General features: G+C 38.3%; 3 protein-coding genes, 1 long non-coding RNA gene and 1 pseudogene across 6 annotated transcripts in view; 3 read left to right on the top strand and 2 right to left on the bottom strand.

Moving 5' to 3' along the window:
* The window catches only part of LOC145479914 (MAM and LDL-receptor class A domain-containing protein 1-like), a 266467-nt gene that overhangs the window by 208222 nt on the left and 40306 nt on the right, over window positions 1–17939 (top strand). The window lies entirely within an intron of this gene.
* The window catches only part of LOC145480379 (uncharacterized), a 79363-nt gene that overhangs the window by 43675 nt on the left and 17749 nt on the right, over window positions 1–17939 (top strand). The window lies entirely within an intron of this gene.
* The window catches only part of LOC145480881 (uncharacterized), a 124881-nt gene that overhangs the window by 102698 nt on the left and 4244 nt on the right, over window positions 1–17939 (bottom strand). The window lies entirely within an intron of this gene.
* LOC145460848 (uncharacterized) lies at window positions 991–17480 on the bottom strand. 3 transcript variants are annotated; one of them, XM_081445610.1, is made up of 3 exons: window positions 17267–17480; window positions 3598–7674; window positions 991–3028 (listed from the first exon to the last, which is right to left on the bottom strand). In XM_081445610.1, the coding sequence occupies exon 2, from the start codon at window positions 7652–7654 to the stop codon at window positions 3599–3601; it is 4056 nt and encodes a 1351-aa protein (XP_081301736.1). In that variant the 5' UTR covers window positions 7655–7674; window positions 17267–17480; the 3' UTR covers window positions 991–3028; window position 3598. The 3 variants fall into 3 exon arrangements, with proteins under 3 accessions (XP_081301736.1, XP_081301734.1, XP_081301735.1); XM_081445608.1 differs by lacking the exon at window positions 17267–17480 and adding an exon at window positions 13752–15741; XM_081445609.1 differs by lacking the exon at window positions 17267–17480 and adding an exon at window positions 14563–15741.
* On the top strand, window positions 1031–2067 carry LOC145460885 (adenosine receptor A3-like; annotated as a pseudogene).

Here is a 17939-nt window from a genome sequence, read left to right as displayed (position 1 = left end):
TTTCGTTTCATCTTTATCGTAAAGCCTATTAATGAGTTCCAACTAAGCTTTAATAACTTTTTGTTTACCTGTAAATGTTGACACATCCAGACCAGTTTGTGTCTTCTTTCGTGTTTTTGAGTGTCGCTCACTTACAAGCTCTTCAAGTCCGCTTTCGCTTAAACTTGCGAATCTCTTTGCAGGTGACTCGGGAAAAATGCTCCCAAATAGGTCAAAGGATGTACTTTCTGTTTCATCTTCAGACAACTGTGCAGACAGTTTCGCATTTCTGGCAGAAGGGACGTCGGCTAATACTTTGGAAACAATGTCTCTCAAAATATTTGCTTTGTAAACATTAGCACACACGTCAGCAGCGTACATCAATGGGCAAATAGTAGACGCTGAATTAACCGATCAGAGCGCGCGCTTTGCTTTAGTTATGTTATAACCTCTATTTAGATGACACTTTTCGAACTGATCAACACTACTTCCAAAACATTTGCATCTTTGACAAAATTTCATGTTGCTATCCTATTATGTTTCTGCTTCGAATGAAAATAACTTAGTGTTCAACTGAGCTTCCAGCTGCTTTTTAAAAAATTTCAGTGGAGGATCATTCTTGTCCCTGTAATAACTAGTACAGAGTTGCAAAAATCACTTTCCTTACAAAACCAAAACTTTTGTTCCAATTGCAAAATACTTCAGCATATAGTTACACTTATCGTTAATATATCGATCGATGCTGTACGTGTTCCTTTTAACTGTCTAATTCCTGTTTGATGTTTGAGGAAATTAATTCTACAATTCCACTGCATTAATAAAGTTGCTCATGTCATGTGTTGCAGATGTCAAAACCAAACATGTCATGTGGAAGATTAGCTCCTGATGATTGGTCTCTTGATCAGTGAAAAATAAATTACAAATTTCATGATGATGTGCCACTTGCTCCACAGTCTCACGTAGTGCGGATTACAGAACTCCACTTTCTCTTTTCCAGTAACAGTCAGACGCTTTTATCGGCGAAGTTTATTTGGCGTTTTAAAAGCTAAAAATGAATCTCACAACAACAGCAGCTAAAACTAGCTCAGAGAACGCGACTATTTCATCAAGAAGTGTTCCTTCCAAGGCAGAAGGCGTCGCATTGTGCGCCGCTCTTATTTTGTCATTTGCTTTTATTGTTGTGGAAACTTGCTCACCCTTGTTCTATTTGCAGCTAACAGGAGCGTTCGTAAGAGAAGTTTGTTCCTAGTCATTAATATGGCGTTTGCTGACGTGATGTTAGGAATCCTGTCGCTACCTATCTACATTTACAATGTTGGGAGAAGTTTTCAACTTTGGAACGATGGTTGGTCGATGTCTTTGTCAGTTTTCTACACGATCGTTGATATCTTTTCCTCGCAGGCGTCGTTAATTTCTGCAGCTTTCATATCAGGCGAAAACTTTTACGCCATTTATTGGTCGTTTAAGTACCGAACACTGTAAATGCGAGCGTACCGTATTATGATTTTTACTGTGTGGGCACTGACTCTGCTTATCGCCACCGTCTGGAGTACATCATTTTTCCTTATTTCCTACAAACGCGCTTTGTATGTTTGGACGCCGTACGTCTTGATTCTAACATTCATCATATGTGGTTGTAACATCGGCATTTGTAGAAAGTTTAGGCACGGAAATATCGCTTCACAACAACCAAACAGAGACTCTCTAAACAAACGATTAACGAAGACCTTGATGTTTGTATCTTTTCTTGTCTCGCTGTCGTGGCTCCCTTTAGTGATTTTCAACTGTTTAATCTATGTCTATGATGTCCAGATACCGTGGAAATATTATCACCTGGTGAACGTTATAATAAATTTCTCCAACTCGTTTGCGAATCCAGTTGTGTACGCATTGAGAATACCCGAGTTTATGAAAGCCTTGGCGTTGTGCTGTTTAAGAAGGCCAGCGGCGTCAAACTTTGAAATAAAATTAACTAGAAATGGGAAGAGTCTTGCTTTGACGCCGGCGACAGAGCTAAGAACATTACGAACAGAGACCAGTGATCTTCAGTTGGCATTTGAACAGGAAATGATGGATACCAAACTTTAGAAAGCCAATGCTGGTGTAGTAGCGTATCGCTTGGATAACGTTCTTAAGAGTATTGCGCGTACATCTGATTTTAAAACTACTGCTATCTTGCAATATAATATTTTGCAAAAGAGATCATCAGGAGGCTGAATTCATAGATTTTGACTCTTACTTTCTTTAGACAACCCTTAACCATAACTAAAACACTAAAAAATCTAACCTGATACAGGACCATGTCACAATGTCACAATTAGACTATTGAACACAGGCAAAAATGATTTCTTAGCTTGTTTTGTGGGACTGCCTAACCGACAATGATTCCACTTAATCCAAACATAATTCTGCGGTTGGTAATGATGTGGTGCAATTTCGATGCCCCTTTCCCTACTGATCACACTGATTCTGAGACAACTCAGTTACTTCTTTTACAAAATTTCATGGAGCTGTTTAACTGCGTTTTTCCTTCTCGTGAAAATAGTTCAGTGTTCTGTGAGATTCCGGCTGGTTAAGTTGTTTGATAAAGGAACAGTTCTGTTCTCTCATTTACAACTAGAACAGGGCTGCATTTTCTCATGCCTTGTGGCTACAATGACACCTTTCTACAGAAGTTTTTCAATTTCAGTGCTAATAACATCCATTTCACATTGTTTTACACACTGTAATGGAGCTTCCTTTTGAAAAGGTACAGATTGATATTCAATACGTAGGCCCTGAACCACACAGTACTAAAGTTGATCAATTAAAACGAACACGTACCTATTGATTTCTATGTTCATTGTCAATACACCTTGAGTTGATTTTAATGATAATAATAACCGTCACATACACAAGGCGGTCTGAAAACAACGAAGCTTAAATTGCGTAATCCCATAAAAATAAAATCGTCCCTTTCACTCAAACTGTCTCTGTATTCAGGGCACAACTGGGCGCCATCTTGAATTTCAATGCCAGACCCTGAATATAACGCTAGCGCGAAGCAAGCCTGCAAAAGTAGAAATATAAAGAATCAATATCTCTCTGTAATACATATGGTCACCGAATAAAATTCAAATTGATTTCCCCCATAAAAAAAAAAAAGGTAAAAGGTACTCTCAATATAACCAAGGTGTGATCTTTCCATCGGTTGCGTGAAATTTAATTTATTCGTAATTTAAGTTAAAGATCAATTCTTTATATCAGCCTGATATATGAAATCTCTTCGATGTTAGCATATCCAAGTGTCTGGCTACCGAAAAAAAAAAGTAATATGATTGGCCACACAGGCAATCAGAGCGCGCCTCCTGTATTTTTGTAATTATACATGGTATATTAAACGAAGCGGCCAATAAATTACTTTAAGTAACAATATTTGTTTAGTAAAACATCCACTGGGTTATGCAAGAACATTTAAATTGCACATTCTCGGTTTCTATCGGCTTCAATGGCAAGGGTGAAGAGTTCTTAGTCAAAAACAAAAGTTGGACACCCGTTGAAATGAAGTGAAACCAGTTGAGTTAAAGATTATTACCCAAGCTAGGAAATTCCAATATTTTCTTATCTAATAAAACTTACTTTATTTTCCAAAGTCAAATGATACGTTATCTCCAATCAGCATAAATGGTGCCCAGTCGCAAACCCTGTCAAAGCCGTTACCTCTCATCCATTTCATGGCCTGGTAAAGAGATTCACTGGCACTGTCCCCACGAACAAGATGCTCGTAAAAACGACACATCAGTTGCTCCGTTGCTTCGTCACTTATGGCCCATAGAGCCACCAAAACGGACCGTGCACCGGATCCTAAGAACGCTCGAGCGATTCCAATGACTCCTTCGGCTCTAATCTGTCCACGTGCACTATGACAACAGCTAAGTACCACCAGTTTAGCTCGCAGTTGAACTTTTGCAATGTCAGATATCGTCAATAGGTAATCTTCTTCTTCTTTGATCCTGTTAGGAGAGCTAAAATGAGAAAGGACAATTTCTCCTCTTTCGACGTTACCATGTGCTGCAAGATGTATCAGACTCACTGAATGTAACCTTTCAAGTACCGCCTGTTTTGTTGCGTGCTGTCCTAACAAAGGTTGAACAGCTAGCAGTCGTCCAATCATGGCTGCTTCTCTCCCTGCACAGGTTAATCTAGAAACGAACATTTCCGTTCCTTTGTAGCGCACCCACCCGACGTCTGGATCCCCCACTACCAGTGCACCAGTCTGACTGTGATAGTCTGCTGGACTGTCCTGAATGAGCTGAAGGGTAGTCAAAGAAGGAACGATGCGGATTCTGAATTTCTCAGATAAATACCTCCGGCCTTCATCCGTTAACGCTGGAAATGGAACTTGGTTTAAGAAGCGATCAGGAACAACAATGAGCTCAGACTCCTCAAGTAGGTCGGCTACCGGATTGATTAACATTCTGTAGTACAAAGAAAGGCTAGATTCGGAGTTTTGACTTTCTTCAACTCCTTCCTCTACAAGTCTCAATAATGCGAGGCTGTCAACGTCATGTAAGGATTGATCCTCGCAATCTTCCTCGGTTAAAATACCAGAGTTTCGAAAGCTTTTAGCGAAGAAATCATCTAACATGCCAACTAGTCCGGTACCAACTAGTTTCTCATCTACTGTTATTCTTCGGAAATGAATGATTCCACTTGTCTTGAGAACCCAGAAAAACAAATCTTGACCATGATAAGAAATGTACAGACAGGAAGAGTTACTTTCTTTTTTCATAACATTTTCAATACCAATCCATGATTGCGGATCAGCTGAGATTTGGCTTTCAACAGAATACTGAGTTGCCATCAAGTCTGCTAACGCTCTAGCCCGTGATAGTTCTAAAACATAAAGGGCATGGTTCGGATATGCCCAAAAACAAAAGAATGCACTAAGATTCCGGTAGGGAAAAGCGCGAACGTCTGAAGACGATACCTTAAAATCGTCGTTGTCCCCTAAAAAACTTCGTAAAGATTCGCTTTTGTTCATACACAGAAACAGACAGTCAAACGCTTCCTGGATCTTGTATTGGCATAATTTCACCATTGTAAGAAGGCAAAGAAGTTGAAACTCTCTGTCTAAGTTCTGGATGTCTCGAGTAATTGACAATGCCTTTTCAATGTAACATTCAGCCATGACATGTTTACCAACAGATTGATACAATGCTCCTAAATTTCCGCAATCCGCTGCTACTCCCTCTTTGTCACCAATTTGTGTTCTGATGGCAAGTGCTTTCTCAAGATAATCTTTAGCTTTGTCATATTCACCAAGGCATTGAAACACAATTCCTAAGTTCCCATAACAGCTGACTTCTCCCTGTTTGTCACCAATTTGTATGTTGATGGCAAGTGCTTTCTTAAGAGATTTTTTAGCTTTGTCATATTCACCAAGGAATTGAAACACAATTCCTAAGTTCCCATGGCAGATGGCTTCTCCCTGCTTGTCACCTATTTGTATTTTGATGGCAAGTGCTTTCTCAAGATAATATTTAGCTTTGTTATATTCACAAACAGATAGAAACACACTTCCTAAGTTTCCGTAATCTGTTGCTAGTCCCTCTTTGTCACCAATTTGTACTCTGATGGCAAGTGCTTTCTCAAGATATTTTTTAGCTTTGTCATATTCACCAAGAGATTCAAAGACAGCTCCCAAGTTTGCGTACGAACTGGCTTCTCCCTTTCTGTCGCCAATTTGTATCCTGATGGTAAGTGCTTTCTCAAGATAATCTCTAGCTTTGTAATAGTTACCAAGAGATATAAGCACATTTCCTAAGTTTCCGTACGAATTGGCTTCTCCCCTTTTGTCATCAATTTGTATTGCGATGGCAAGTGCTTTCTCAAAATATTCTTTAGCTTTGTCGTATTTAGCAAGAGATTTAAACACAGTTCCTAAATTTTGGTGATCTGCTGCTGTTCCCGCTTTGTCACCAATTTGGATTCTAATGGCAAGTGCCTTCCCAAGATGTTCTTTAGCTTTCTCATATTCACTAAGAGATTTATACAAAGTTCCTAAGTTTCCGTAAATTACTGCTTCTCCCTCTTTGTCACCAATTTGTATTCTGATGGCAAGTCCTTTCTCAAGAAATTCTTTAGCTTTGTCATATTCACCAAGAGATTTAAAAACAACTCCCAAGTTTGCGTACGAACTGGCTTCCCCCTTTCTGTCACCAATTTGTCTTGAGATGGTAAGTGCTTTCTCAAGATAATCTTTAGCTTTGTCATATTCACCAAGATATTGGAACACAGTTCCTAAGTTCCCGTAATCTGTTGCTACTCCCTCTTTGTCACCGATTTGTATTCTAATGGCAAGTGCTTTCTCAAGATGTTCTTTGGCTTTGTCATATTCAGCAAGACAGTTAAACACAGTTGCTAAGTTTCCGTAATCTGCTGCTTCTCCTTCTTTGTCGCCAATTTGTATTCTAATGGGAAGTGCTTTCACAAGATATTCTTTAGCTTTGTCATATTCACTAAGGGATAGAAACAGAGCTCCTAAGTTTCCATACGAATTGGCTTCTTCCTTTTTGTCACCAATTTGTATTGCAATGGCAAGTGCTTTCTCAATATGCTCTTTAGATTTGTCATATTCATTGAGAGATTGAAAGAGAGTTCCTAAGTTTCCGTAATCTGCTGCTTCTCCCCTTTTGTCACCAATTTGTATTCTAATGGCAAGTGCTTTCTCGTAACATTCTTTAGCTTTGTCATATTGAGCAAGAGATTGAAACACAGCTCCTAAGTTCTGATAACAGTTAGCTTCTCCCTGTTTGTCACCAATTTGTATTGTGATGGCAAGTGCTTTCTCAAGATACTCTTTAGCTTTGTTATACTCACCGAGAGATTGAAACACAACTCCTAAGTTCTGATAACAGTTGTCTTCTCCCTCTTTGTCACCAATCTGTATTGTGATGGCAAGTGCTTTCTCAAGATACTCTTTAGCTTTGTTATACTCACCAAGAGATTGAAACACAACTCCTAAGTTTCCGAAATCTGCTGATATTCCCCCTTTGTCACCAAGTTGTTTTCTGATGGCAAGCGCTTTCTCAAGATATTCTTTCGCTTTGTCAAATTCACCAAGACATTTAAACACAGTTCCTAAGTTTCCGTAATCTGCTGCTATTCCCTCTTTGTCACTAAGTTGTATTCTGATGGCAAGTCCTTTCTCAAGATGTTCTTTTGCTTTGTCATAGTCACCGAGACAATAGGACGTTATTCCAAATTGTTCAACAGTGTATGCTTCATATTTTCTATTTCCCATTTCTTTCATGATTTTTATGGCTTTCTCATAAAGCTCTCTTGCTTCTACGTATCTATATTGCTGTTCGCATATTTTGGCCATTGTAATTGCAAGGTTTCCTTCCTTGTCTTTTTTGCTACACTTGCGGTAAATTTCAAGAAGTTCCCTTCCGTAGATTAAGGCTTTTGTATAATCAGGGATAAGAAGATACGCCCTGAAAATAGTGTCATAGATGCAAATGTTGAATAAATTGAAAAGTTCTCCTCCCGTTTTAAGCACTTCATTATTTAGGAAGATTAAACATTCTTGGCAGACCTCAATGGCTTTTAGACCACGACCAGTGTTGAGAAGGAAAGTAGCAACAGCTAAGCCAATAGAGATGGCTTGTAAAATGTCTGTTATATTGTTCATAGCGTCCTCTTCTGTGAGCCCTGTCAAACGGATAACACAAATCAAGACTTGTAGTTATTTCGAGTAATAATATACTTTTGTACGTCTTTCTACCTAGCTGTTTAAGCAGGTAATGGCGAATCCAAAGCTGGGAATAGCCCTGTTATAGACTTGCATTTCGTCAGAGGGGAGCATAAATAGTCCCAAATTAAACACGAGGCCGTTGGTTGAGTGCAGTAAGTTTTATTTGCGTTTGTGAAAACCGTTGTGTTGATCATTTCAGGGTAATTCGTTTCTTAGAGTTTATAATAGAGCTGCATTTGCCTTTTTTCATTTTTTCCTGCAAAAAAATTACCGTTTAAGTTTAGGCTTTTTACAAATCTTTCCTTAAGGTTACTGTAGACCTTCGTGTGTGCCTTCCGGAAAATGCTTTCTTTACGCGCTGCTTTAAAGAAAACCACGGCAAACTATGTATCAATGTAAAGCTAGTAAACTGTAGATCCGAAAGTAGGAATATATTTTGCTATTTCTGTTTTGACAGGCACGCGCAAGCCTAAAAATGCAAAATGATCGTACTTGCTAAACCGAATTACCAGTCTTTATGTTACTGCGGACATCCAAACTGACTAGACATTATCAATTAGGAAATGATGGGCTAACGAAATGTGTGAGGCTTTTTCGATATTTCTATCGTTTGGTTAGGAAATCCCTCAATGGGACGTCACAGGAAAAATATTTCGATTTCCGCAAAAGTCTCGTACACTTTGGTGCGCTAATATCTGACGAACATTTTTGTCAAGTTTCATTAAAATCCGATAAATCTACATACCCTATTAATACATTTGAAACACGAGAAAAATGATGAAATTACGCGCCCGTTGGTTGAAACCGTCATGTTGATCATTTCAGAGCAACACGTTTCCTAGAGTTTTTTTTTTTTTTTTCTTTAATTAGAGTGGCATTTGTCCTTTATATTATTTTTACTTTCGTGCAGAAATCACCGTCAAGGTTCAGGCTGCTTACAAGTCTCTCCTTTAGCTTTTAATTTTTGTTTTGTTTTGTTTTTTCGTTTTGTTTTGTTTTGTTTTTTTGTTGTTTTTTTTGTTTCAGTCAAATTTAAAGCCGGAAGAATGTTTTGAAGTAGCATTACCTAAGCAAGAACGAGTTCCAACAACATATCACCCCTGGATTGATTGATCTTTTCTAAAGCTGGCCTAAAGCTGATATCACCAATTTAGGGAAACAGAGGCTTATATTCAAAATAGGCAGATTCAATTAATTCATTACCGAAAAAGGGATAAAGAGAAAACAGCATTACTATTTAGTTAAGGGACACCTCAACAAAAGCAAATAAATCGAAATCAACAAAAAACAAATGAAAGGAAATACCAAATTCAAAACATGCGTATTGGCAGCGAGGACGTATTTTCCACTGATGTGTGAATGATTTTTATCGAATGTGCACGTTAAAGTCTCTTTTCTCTTTTCTTTTTTGCCAACTCAGTTCTCCCAAGTATTCTTATGACCTTTTATTGATCCCCAACAACTTTACCAGAGTTATGTCCCTCACATTCTCTGCTTTGGCCCTCTGATAGAAATTTGGCCGAGCAGATTTCATCAGATCGGTAAACATATCCGAGCTCAGTGACATTTAGATGTTTGTCAAATATATATCAAAACTATGTATCTGGTGTGCGACTGTTATGTCCAGTTTTGCTTAATCTGCTCAAATAACTGTGATAGTTTCACTATTTCATGTTTTCAGGTTTTTCCAATCATCGAACTCGCAAAAGTCTCCCTGTTTTTCATTGAAAGTGCAGAGCAACTGTGGACAGTTTACGTGATGATTTCAGTCCAATATGAATAATAAAGCTAAAACTGATTTGCACTCACCACTGTTGCTGAGTCACTAGAATGAACCAAAAACTAATGTCCACCGACAATCCTGTAAAAATTGTAAAGAGGGAAACCCTAAGGAGATTATTACTCCACAACGGTACCTCCAAACAATAATTAAACATCGCTTACATATACATGTTTTATGTGGATGAAACGGTATCAATCACCATCAGCTTAAAGTTTAAAAAGTTACAGCGTTGAGTCCCCGATCATCGGACGGAATTAAATCAACAGTGATGAAGACTGAAGAACAAAAACAAATGCAAATTGAAATTCAAAACGTTTCAAACCTTGCCAAAATAGTGGAATCAAAGCACTTCTTATAAAGTATCTAGCATCTCTATTTTATTTTTGTTACATACTGACGACAAAATCCAATGCCTTTAAAAGCATATTGCGTTGTTGACTATACTTAAAAGATTGAAATGATTATGAAGCCCGACAAAGTTCTTTGTTGTATGTTTTTGTTTTCATTTTGGTCTTGACCATGCATTAAGCACAATAGGTGATTATTTCTCTTTCATAGACTATATGACTCAACTAAAAAGTTTCGGTTATGTGATTTATGCACATTACATATGATCGCAAAACGAAAGACTGTTTACAGTCGTGGACCTTCCACAAAAATCGTGGCATCTTTGTCTGTTCTTTTGAAGTTTGACGAGCTTTAAAACTATTCCAATCTGCTAGCTATGAGTTGACTGATCTATAAAATTTACATTCCTTGCCTCCCTCTTATAGAAACTAACTGACTTGCTCACAAGACGAATACGTCATATTTGTTACATGCGAGTGCACATTTCATAATTTTCTTTGCATGATTTCATTGATTTCCTTCTGCCCCCTTCTCATGGGGACAATATGAAATCACAGAACTAAAAAAATTCCCTTTCTTACAGCAAACGATTAAGTTTGGGATTAATTATAACTATCATTAATTTTATGCACTGCAGAAAAAGCCTTGAATACGAGTTCATAAAAAGATTTTTGGTCCAAGAGCAACCGCAGTCATTTTGAAAATTTTCCATCCTTTCAAATATCCTGGACTTGGAGTGATGTCTTTCGAATAAATGATTCATTCAGCAACTGTCTGCCATGTGTACTTGCCGAGATGGCAAAGATGGCGAGCTTAGTAACCAAGCTCTAGCGGGGTGAATATAGCGCCATATGATGAGCTTTTCGACCAATCAAAATGTCCAATTCTTATATTCGCCTCTGTAAATTATACTAAAAGCTCATGTTATGGGCATGATGTAAATTTAAGGTGTTTAGTTACACTATCTTAACATCAAAGTGCAACCACAACCAAGAAACTGAAATAAAAGTGAGGGAATTCCCCTGCAAGATAAGGTCAGATAGTGACAAAGACAATGAGGATTGCTGCAAGACTACTAAATGAAAGAATAATTATAAGGTGTGTTACATCCTTTGCTATCTTCATATATACGGAAGAAAAGGGCGAAAAGGAAACAGTTGATCGTATCACGCATGCGTTTGTCGGTATCCGCGATGTGGGTTTAAAAGAGTACACGGGATAAAGATACCTTGGTGGAAAGATAACTCGTTCTCTTCGGCAAGCGGGAAGTACGACTTTTTTGGAATAATGAATGATGGGATACTGAATAATAATATATATATATATATATAAAAAAACCCAGGAAATCGCATTTTCTCTCTGAACCCTACAGTTTCACTGAACTGATTTCAAAGGAGCACGCATTAGCTCAGTGACCACGAAATACACCTCTAGGGGCCACAAAAAACAAAGATACAAACAAACAAACAAACAAAACAAAATAAAGCAAAACAAAACTACTTTTGTTCAGAGTTCATTCGTTATCTTCGGGGCCTCCATGGGTCCTCCCTCCCCCAGTAGGGTAACGTGATACGCGTTTTTGTCAATTGTTTCGTTTGATTTCATGTGGACACCCAAATTATCAATTGAAGAAAATCGATTTTGCCAAGGCTAAATCAAGCTATATGCGAGCGATTAAAGGTTCATTAGCCGATTCATGCGCGCTTGCGTGCGTTGCTAAGGAGGTGAAATCTCACTTCCGGTTACTGACCTCAGCCTCAGCGCGGAAAATAAAAACAGCTCTGTAACTTGCAAATTCTCTTATATTTTAGATGTTTTTCTTGGTGTTTCACAAAAAAGTAAGAAAGTGCAAGCAAAAACGAAATAGAATGAAAAACAAGAGCAATAGAAAGAGAAAAAATAACTCTGTGTGGCTTTGTTTGATCTTACCGAAGTGCGCTGGTAGTGTTAATTGCGTACGCGCTGATAGGGTAACTTCCAACATATTCCGGGCGCACTTCCAGTTTCTTTAAATGCTAAAGGAATCGCGGTTTTTCGTTAAATTCAGCTTTTTTTGACGAGTTTCGATTAAAGCTAACGTTGCAAAAATAGCTATGCATTCTTTTTTCGAAATCAGGCTTTTTTTTCAGAAAATTACGAATTTTTCAATATTGCGAAATTCTCTCAAAATCTGACATTTTAGAAATGAAACAAAATATACGCATAGCGTAATGAGGATTTAAATTAGAGTAATAAGTCAACGAAAAAAATCCCGATAAAGTAATTTGCCTGGGAGCCTTTGCATTTTTTCAGTATTAGTCATATGACCATGGGCGTGACCCAATGACGTCATCGCCTGCGTTAATTACAACCTCGTTCCCAGCCTCTCTCTCCTCTGTCTCCCTTGGTCGTTGGAAGAAAGACCCTGGTTGCGGCTGGTCACGTGCCCACCTAGAATATGGGTGGTAGAAAAGACTGTTAGGCGGGACTAGCGGCAGAAGATTGTTGCTGTGACAAACTTTGTAGATTTCAAAACCTCGAGCAGTCGCTAAAAGCTACCCGCTCCATCGGCGTTCGAAGTCGAATTTTGCTGATGAAGAATGCTACATTATTTCTGCCGTCTCCAAAATATAGAGGACTTTCGTTCACAAAGAAATTTGGCAGTCGAATGAACAAAAACTTTTTGACAGTTAGCACATGTAAAACGTCACGTACCGAATCGAAGTGAAACCAGTGGATCAGTCTCTTAAATCTTTGAATTCGGAGGTAATTCATTTTCCTCTTTGTGCGGTATTTTGGATGTTAAAAAGTATTTCTGTCAAACGGCCGATTAGCCGAGTATTCTGACTTGCATTTGATTTACAGCAATGTATAATGATTTACAGTCTTGTTGACATAAGCCTGCGCTTATATTTCATCTGCATCAGGTTTAAGTAAATTTATATTTAGACAGATGTTTAAACACGTACGGTTCCCTGGCATAGTCAAGAATTATATTTTGCAAAATGATAACTAAAACATCGTTTTATATAGCGAGCAATGTACCGTGAGGTTAATTCAGGCAACAAGAAACATCGAAACAGTTTTTACTTCTTAGTAATTCGACCTGCTGGAATTGAAATCAAAGTCAGACAATTACGCTGGATATACGCTGGATATATATAAATATATTTCGTCTGACCTGTGTGAAGCTTAGAATAGGACTGGAGAATTTCAAAGGTGTATTTGCCCGTGTGTGGCTTAAAGCGATGACCAGCAATCCCCTTTATTTTGATTCAGTTGAGATCGTAAAAAAAATTATTCCTTGACTCTACCCCGGTAGAAAAGTTTGTGTCACAGTTGGGCACGTGACCAGCCGCAACCAGGGTCTTTCTTCCAACGACCACGGGAGGCAGAGAAGAGAGAGCCTGGGAACGAGGTTGTTAGTGTTATTGATCATAAAAAAAAACTTAAAACACATGAAATAACTCTGAACTAACCAAAAATGACGAGTTTATAAGAGAACAAATTTTCCTTAGCAACGATTCGAAAAGATCAGATAATATGTGTACAGCACTTCGTAACTAAAAGAGACCCGTTCTGTGCTAGAGTTAGCTTCTATATTATTTAAGGGTGGGAGATAATCAACGTCTTTGTAAAGTGACTATCATAGAGGTGTGTTCTTGATCCATTACAGTCTTATCTCAACCCTAAATGTATTTGCTCCTAACCGGTTGGTAAGGACATGAGGTATTAGCTGAAACAGATCACTAATAGAGTGCTAGCAGACTAGTGCTGGAAAAAGCATTTGATTCGGGATATCGAGACCATAACCACTAGACCATACAATTATATGAGGAGATAACCCTAATAAGCGTGGTGGTTATGGTAACTGTTAACAGTGGAAGCCAAAATTATACAAAGTTTGAAACAAAAAAAACCTACCGTTGCGCAGCAGACTGTGTACAGCCGTTTGCTCTCCTCAAGAAAAACTGCAGAGGGGCGTTTATGCGACATTGCTAGTGTAGCGTGTTGTTTGCATAAATTATGGTTCCACAAAAGTATTTCAGTTTCAGAGCATCTGACGTCACAAGCGAAAATAAGCCGTATGCACGTTAACTTTGCACTGATAAAGCTACTTATGACCTCCGCTACGTTTAAAGATAAAAATTAAAAAAAAATTAAAAAGCAGAGAACAAAAAACAAATCGATAGCGAAATAATTTCGTCGCCTGTGTAATGTAGTTTGCCCGTTTTGATCGATGGCATTCTTCTTAATTTTCACTGCAACAGGCTGGCAAATCACGGGACAAACAAGCTTCAAGTTCGAATTCAACCCCAATTAGGGTAACGCGATATGCACGGGTATAAATTGTTTTATTTGCTTTGTTGTGGACATCCAAATTATCAACCGAAGAAAATCGAACTTACTTTTGCCGAGCTAAATCAAGCTATATGCGAACGATTTAATTCGAGTTTGACTGGTTGATGATGTTGCCAGAACAAAACATGCCAAATTTGTATTAGTTTTCGTCCTTACAGTTAGGCCAGTAAGTGTACAGTTTTTCGTAACTGAAAGAGACCCGTTCTGTGATAGAGATGATCAACGTTTTTATAGCTAACACAGGTCACTAAGAGTGCTAGCAGACTATAGCTGGTGCGGAAAAAGCATTTGATTCGGGATATCGAAACCATAAACAGTAGGCCGTACAATTTTATACAATGTTTGAAACAAAATGAAATTATGACTAACTTACCGTTGCGCAGCAGTCTGTGTACAGCCGTTTGCTCTCCTCAATAAAGACTGCAGAGGGGCGTTTATGTGACATCGCTTATGTAGCGTGCTGTTCGCATAAATTATGGTTCCACAAAAGTATTTCAGTTTCAAAGTATGCGCATCCGACGTCACAAGCGCAAACAGAAAAAAAAAAGTGCTAAAAAGAAGCTGCCGCATGCACGTGAAATTTTCACTGATAAAGCCATTTATAATCTCTGCTACGTTCAAAGATGGAAATTGAAAAAAAAACACAAAACACAAAACAAACAAACAAAGAAAAACACACAAAAAAAAAACCCACAAAAACAAAGCAAATCAAAAGCGAGAAAAAAATTTGGTCGCCTGTATAATGTAGTTTGCACTTATTGATCGATGGCATTCTTCTTTATTTCCATTGTAACAGGCAGGCAAATCACGGGACAAATAAGCTTCGAGTTCGAATTCAACCTTCCCTATGTTATTTTATGACATCGAGTTATTATTCTCAACTGAGAGGACAAACAATACAAGATTAGCTGCTTACCATATCAGAGCTTCCGTTGAAAACTGAAAACTAAGAAGCTTTCCGGTGAGAAACGCATTTTGTACATTTCTGCGAGCGGAACTGATCTCTTAGGGAATACATTATTAGCTCAAGCAACACAAAATACACCTAGAGAAGCCACACCAAATAAAACTGACTTTTCAGATTTTATTCCTCGTTGTTCTCAGCGCTAACCCCCCTTTCTCCCCTCCTCCCCCCTTCTTCGCCCCACTTTCCGCTCCGGGAGGGTATCGGGTGTAAATTTTATAGTTTGATGCGCCACCCGAGCTACATTTTTTTATCAAACGTAAAATAAGCTGTATGAGAATTTGAGTTTGATCGGTAAGGAGTGCCGCTTGTTCAAAAAATGCCAAAACCTTTTTTTTGTGGGACAGTAGGCTGGGTATGCGTAAAGCATTTGTTTCTATGCACTATGGAAAATCGAATAACAAGTCAGGAGGGACGTGTAGCAACAGCTTAACTGGCTAAAAAGGTCATTGATATTCTCCTGGCAGATTACTACTAGCAGAGGTTTGCATACGGGAGCTCCGCGCTTTAATCAATTCGCCATAAAATTAACTGGAACGTTTTCGCGATATCCCAAATAAACAAGATGTATATGGTAAATTTTTATTAGCAGAGGCCGAAAACAGCGACTGACTTACCGTTGCTCAGTAGCTTGTGTAAAGCCGTCCGTTCTCCTTAATAAAAAGTGTAGGAGGGTGTTTGTGTGTTACTGCTAATAATTCTGTTGCTGGTTTAAATTATTCATCCGTAAAACTTTTTCAGTTTCACAGCATCTGACGTCATAAGCGGAAACAACAAAATAAATGAAAATAAAAGAAAAAAAATAATTAAAACAAAAAACAAACAAACGAACAAAAACAAAAAAAACAAAAAAAAACAGACCGCTCGCAATAATTTCGTCGTGACCACTGTTGTTTGACGCTTTAGTCAATAAAGCTTCTAAATGTCAAAGTATTAAGGTTACTCTAAACCTTCGCGGGTGTCCTCCAAAAAAAAAGCTCGGACGCGGGCTATTTTCAAGGAACCCCCAAATACTATATAACAACAGAAAGGTTACGAAATATAAAATATGATAAAATTATATTCTGTTTTGTTGATTGTTTTCCTAGGGCGGCAGAAGTCGTTAACGCGACCTACTGAAATTCCGGCGAATTCATCGGGTATCAACTGCGATTGTTGATGCAAAAAAAACTGTGCAGTGTTATTCACAAAGCATCTTTCTCTCAAAGTGTGTCAGTATTCTACATACTCTATTAATTCATTTAAGGGGGAGGGATTCCCTCGAAAAACGAGTGCGAGTTTTCGCCTTCTGAAGGTTTATAAACATGTCACGCCTTTCCAGAAGGATATGTCAACTCAAAAAGCCGCCAACCAATGAAATAACAGTACCCCTAGCGTTCATAGTATGCACACGAGAGCTTCGCGGGAAAGCGATAGTGCTAAAGTCACGTTTTAGACGCACAAGTTTTAGGCGGGTGATCAACAGTAAAGGACAAAACAGAACGAAAGCGATGTGCAACAAAACAGAAAGGAACTGAGGAGCAATTGCCGAAGCGTGATTACCACGGGGCGCCCTTGACGGACATGAAATCTAAAATTGAAAGTATTGATACAGGACACCCAAATTATCAATCGAAGAAAATCTAACTTATTGTTGCCGAGGCTAAATCAAGATGAGCGATATCGATTCAATTCGAGTTTGATTGGCTCGTGATGTTGCTTAAACAAAACATGCCAAATTTGTATTAGTTTTCTTCCTTACAGTGGGGCCAGTATGTGTACAGCTTTTCGTGACTGAAAGAGATCCGTTCTGCGATAGAGTTAGGTTCTTCTTAGGGGTGGGAAATGATCAGCGTCTTTGTAAGGTGACTATCATAGATGTGTGTTCTTGATCCATTACAGTCTTATCTTAGCTTTTAATGTATTCGCTCTTAACAGGTTTGTAGGGACATGAGGCATTAGGTAAAGCAGGTCACTGATAGCGTGATAGCAGACTAGTGCTGGCAAAAGCATTTGATTCGGGATATCGAGACCATAAACACTAGGCCATACAATTGTATGAGGAAGATACGGTAACTGTCAACAGTGGAAGCCGAAATTATACAATGTTTGAAACAAACAAAAAAAAACTTACCGTTGCGCAGCAGACTGTGTACAGCCGTTTGCTTTCCTCAAGAAAAACTGCATAGGGGCGTTTATGTGACATTGCTAATATAGCGTGTTGTTCGCATAAATTATGGTTCCGCAAAATTATTTCCGTTTCAAAGCATCTGACGTCACAAGCGGAAACAGAAAAAAAAGTACGAAAACGAAATTGCCGTATGCACGTAAACTTTGCACTGGTAAAGCCATATGTTATCGCTGCTATGTTTAAAGATGAAAATTAAAAATAAAATAATAATAATAACAATAACAATAATAATAAACAGAGAGAAAAAAACAACAACAACAAAACAAAAGACCAATAGCGAGAAAAAATTCGACGCCTTTAAAATGCAGCTTGTACGTATTAATCGATGGCATTCTTCCTCATTTCCATTGTAACAGGCAGGCAAATCACGGACCAAACAAGCTTTGAGTTCGAATTCAACCTTCCCTTTGTTACTTTTTGAATATGACGGCAAGTTAATATTCCCAACTGAGAGGACAAGCAATACAAGATTAGCTGCTTACCATGTTAGAGCTTCCTTTGAAAACTGAAAACTAAGAAGCTTTCCGGTGAGAAACGCATTTTGTACTTTTGTGTGAGGTGAACTGATCTCTTAGGGAACACATTATTAGGTCAAGAAACACAAAATACGCCTAAA

The sequence above is a fragment of the Orbicella franksi genome, chromosome 1, assembly GCF_964199315.1.
Source record: "Orbicella franksi chromosome 1, jaOrbFran1.1, whole genome shotgun sequence".
Taxonomy (NCBI): domain Eukaryota; kingdom Metazoa; phylum Cnidaria; class Anthozoa; order Scleractinia; family Merulinidae; genus Orbicella; species Orbicella franksi.
This window is presented reverse-complemented; position numbering and strand designations above follow the sequence as displayed.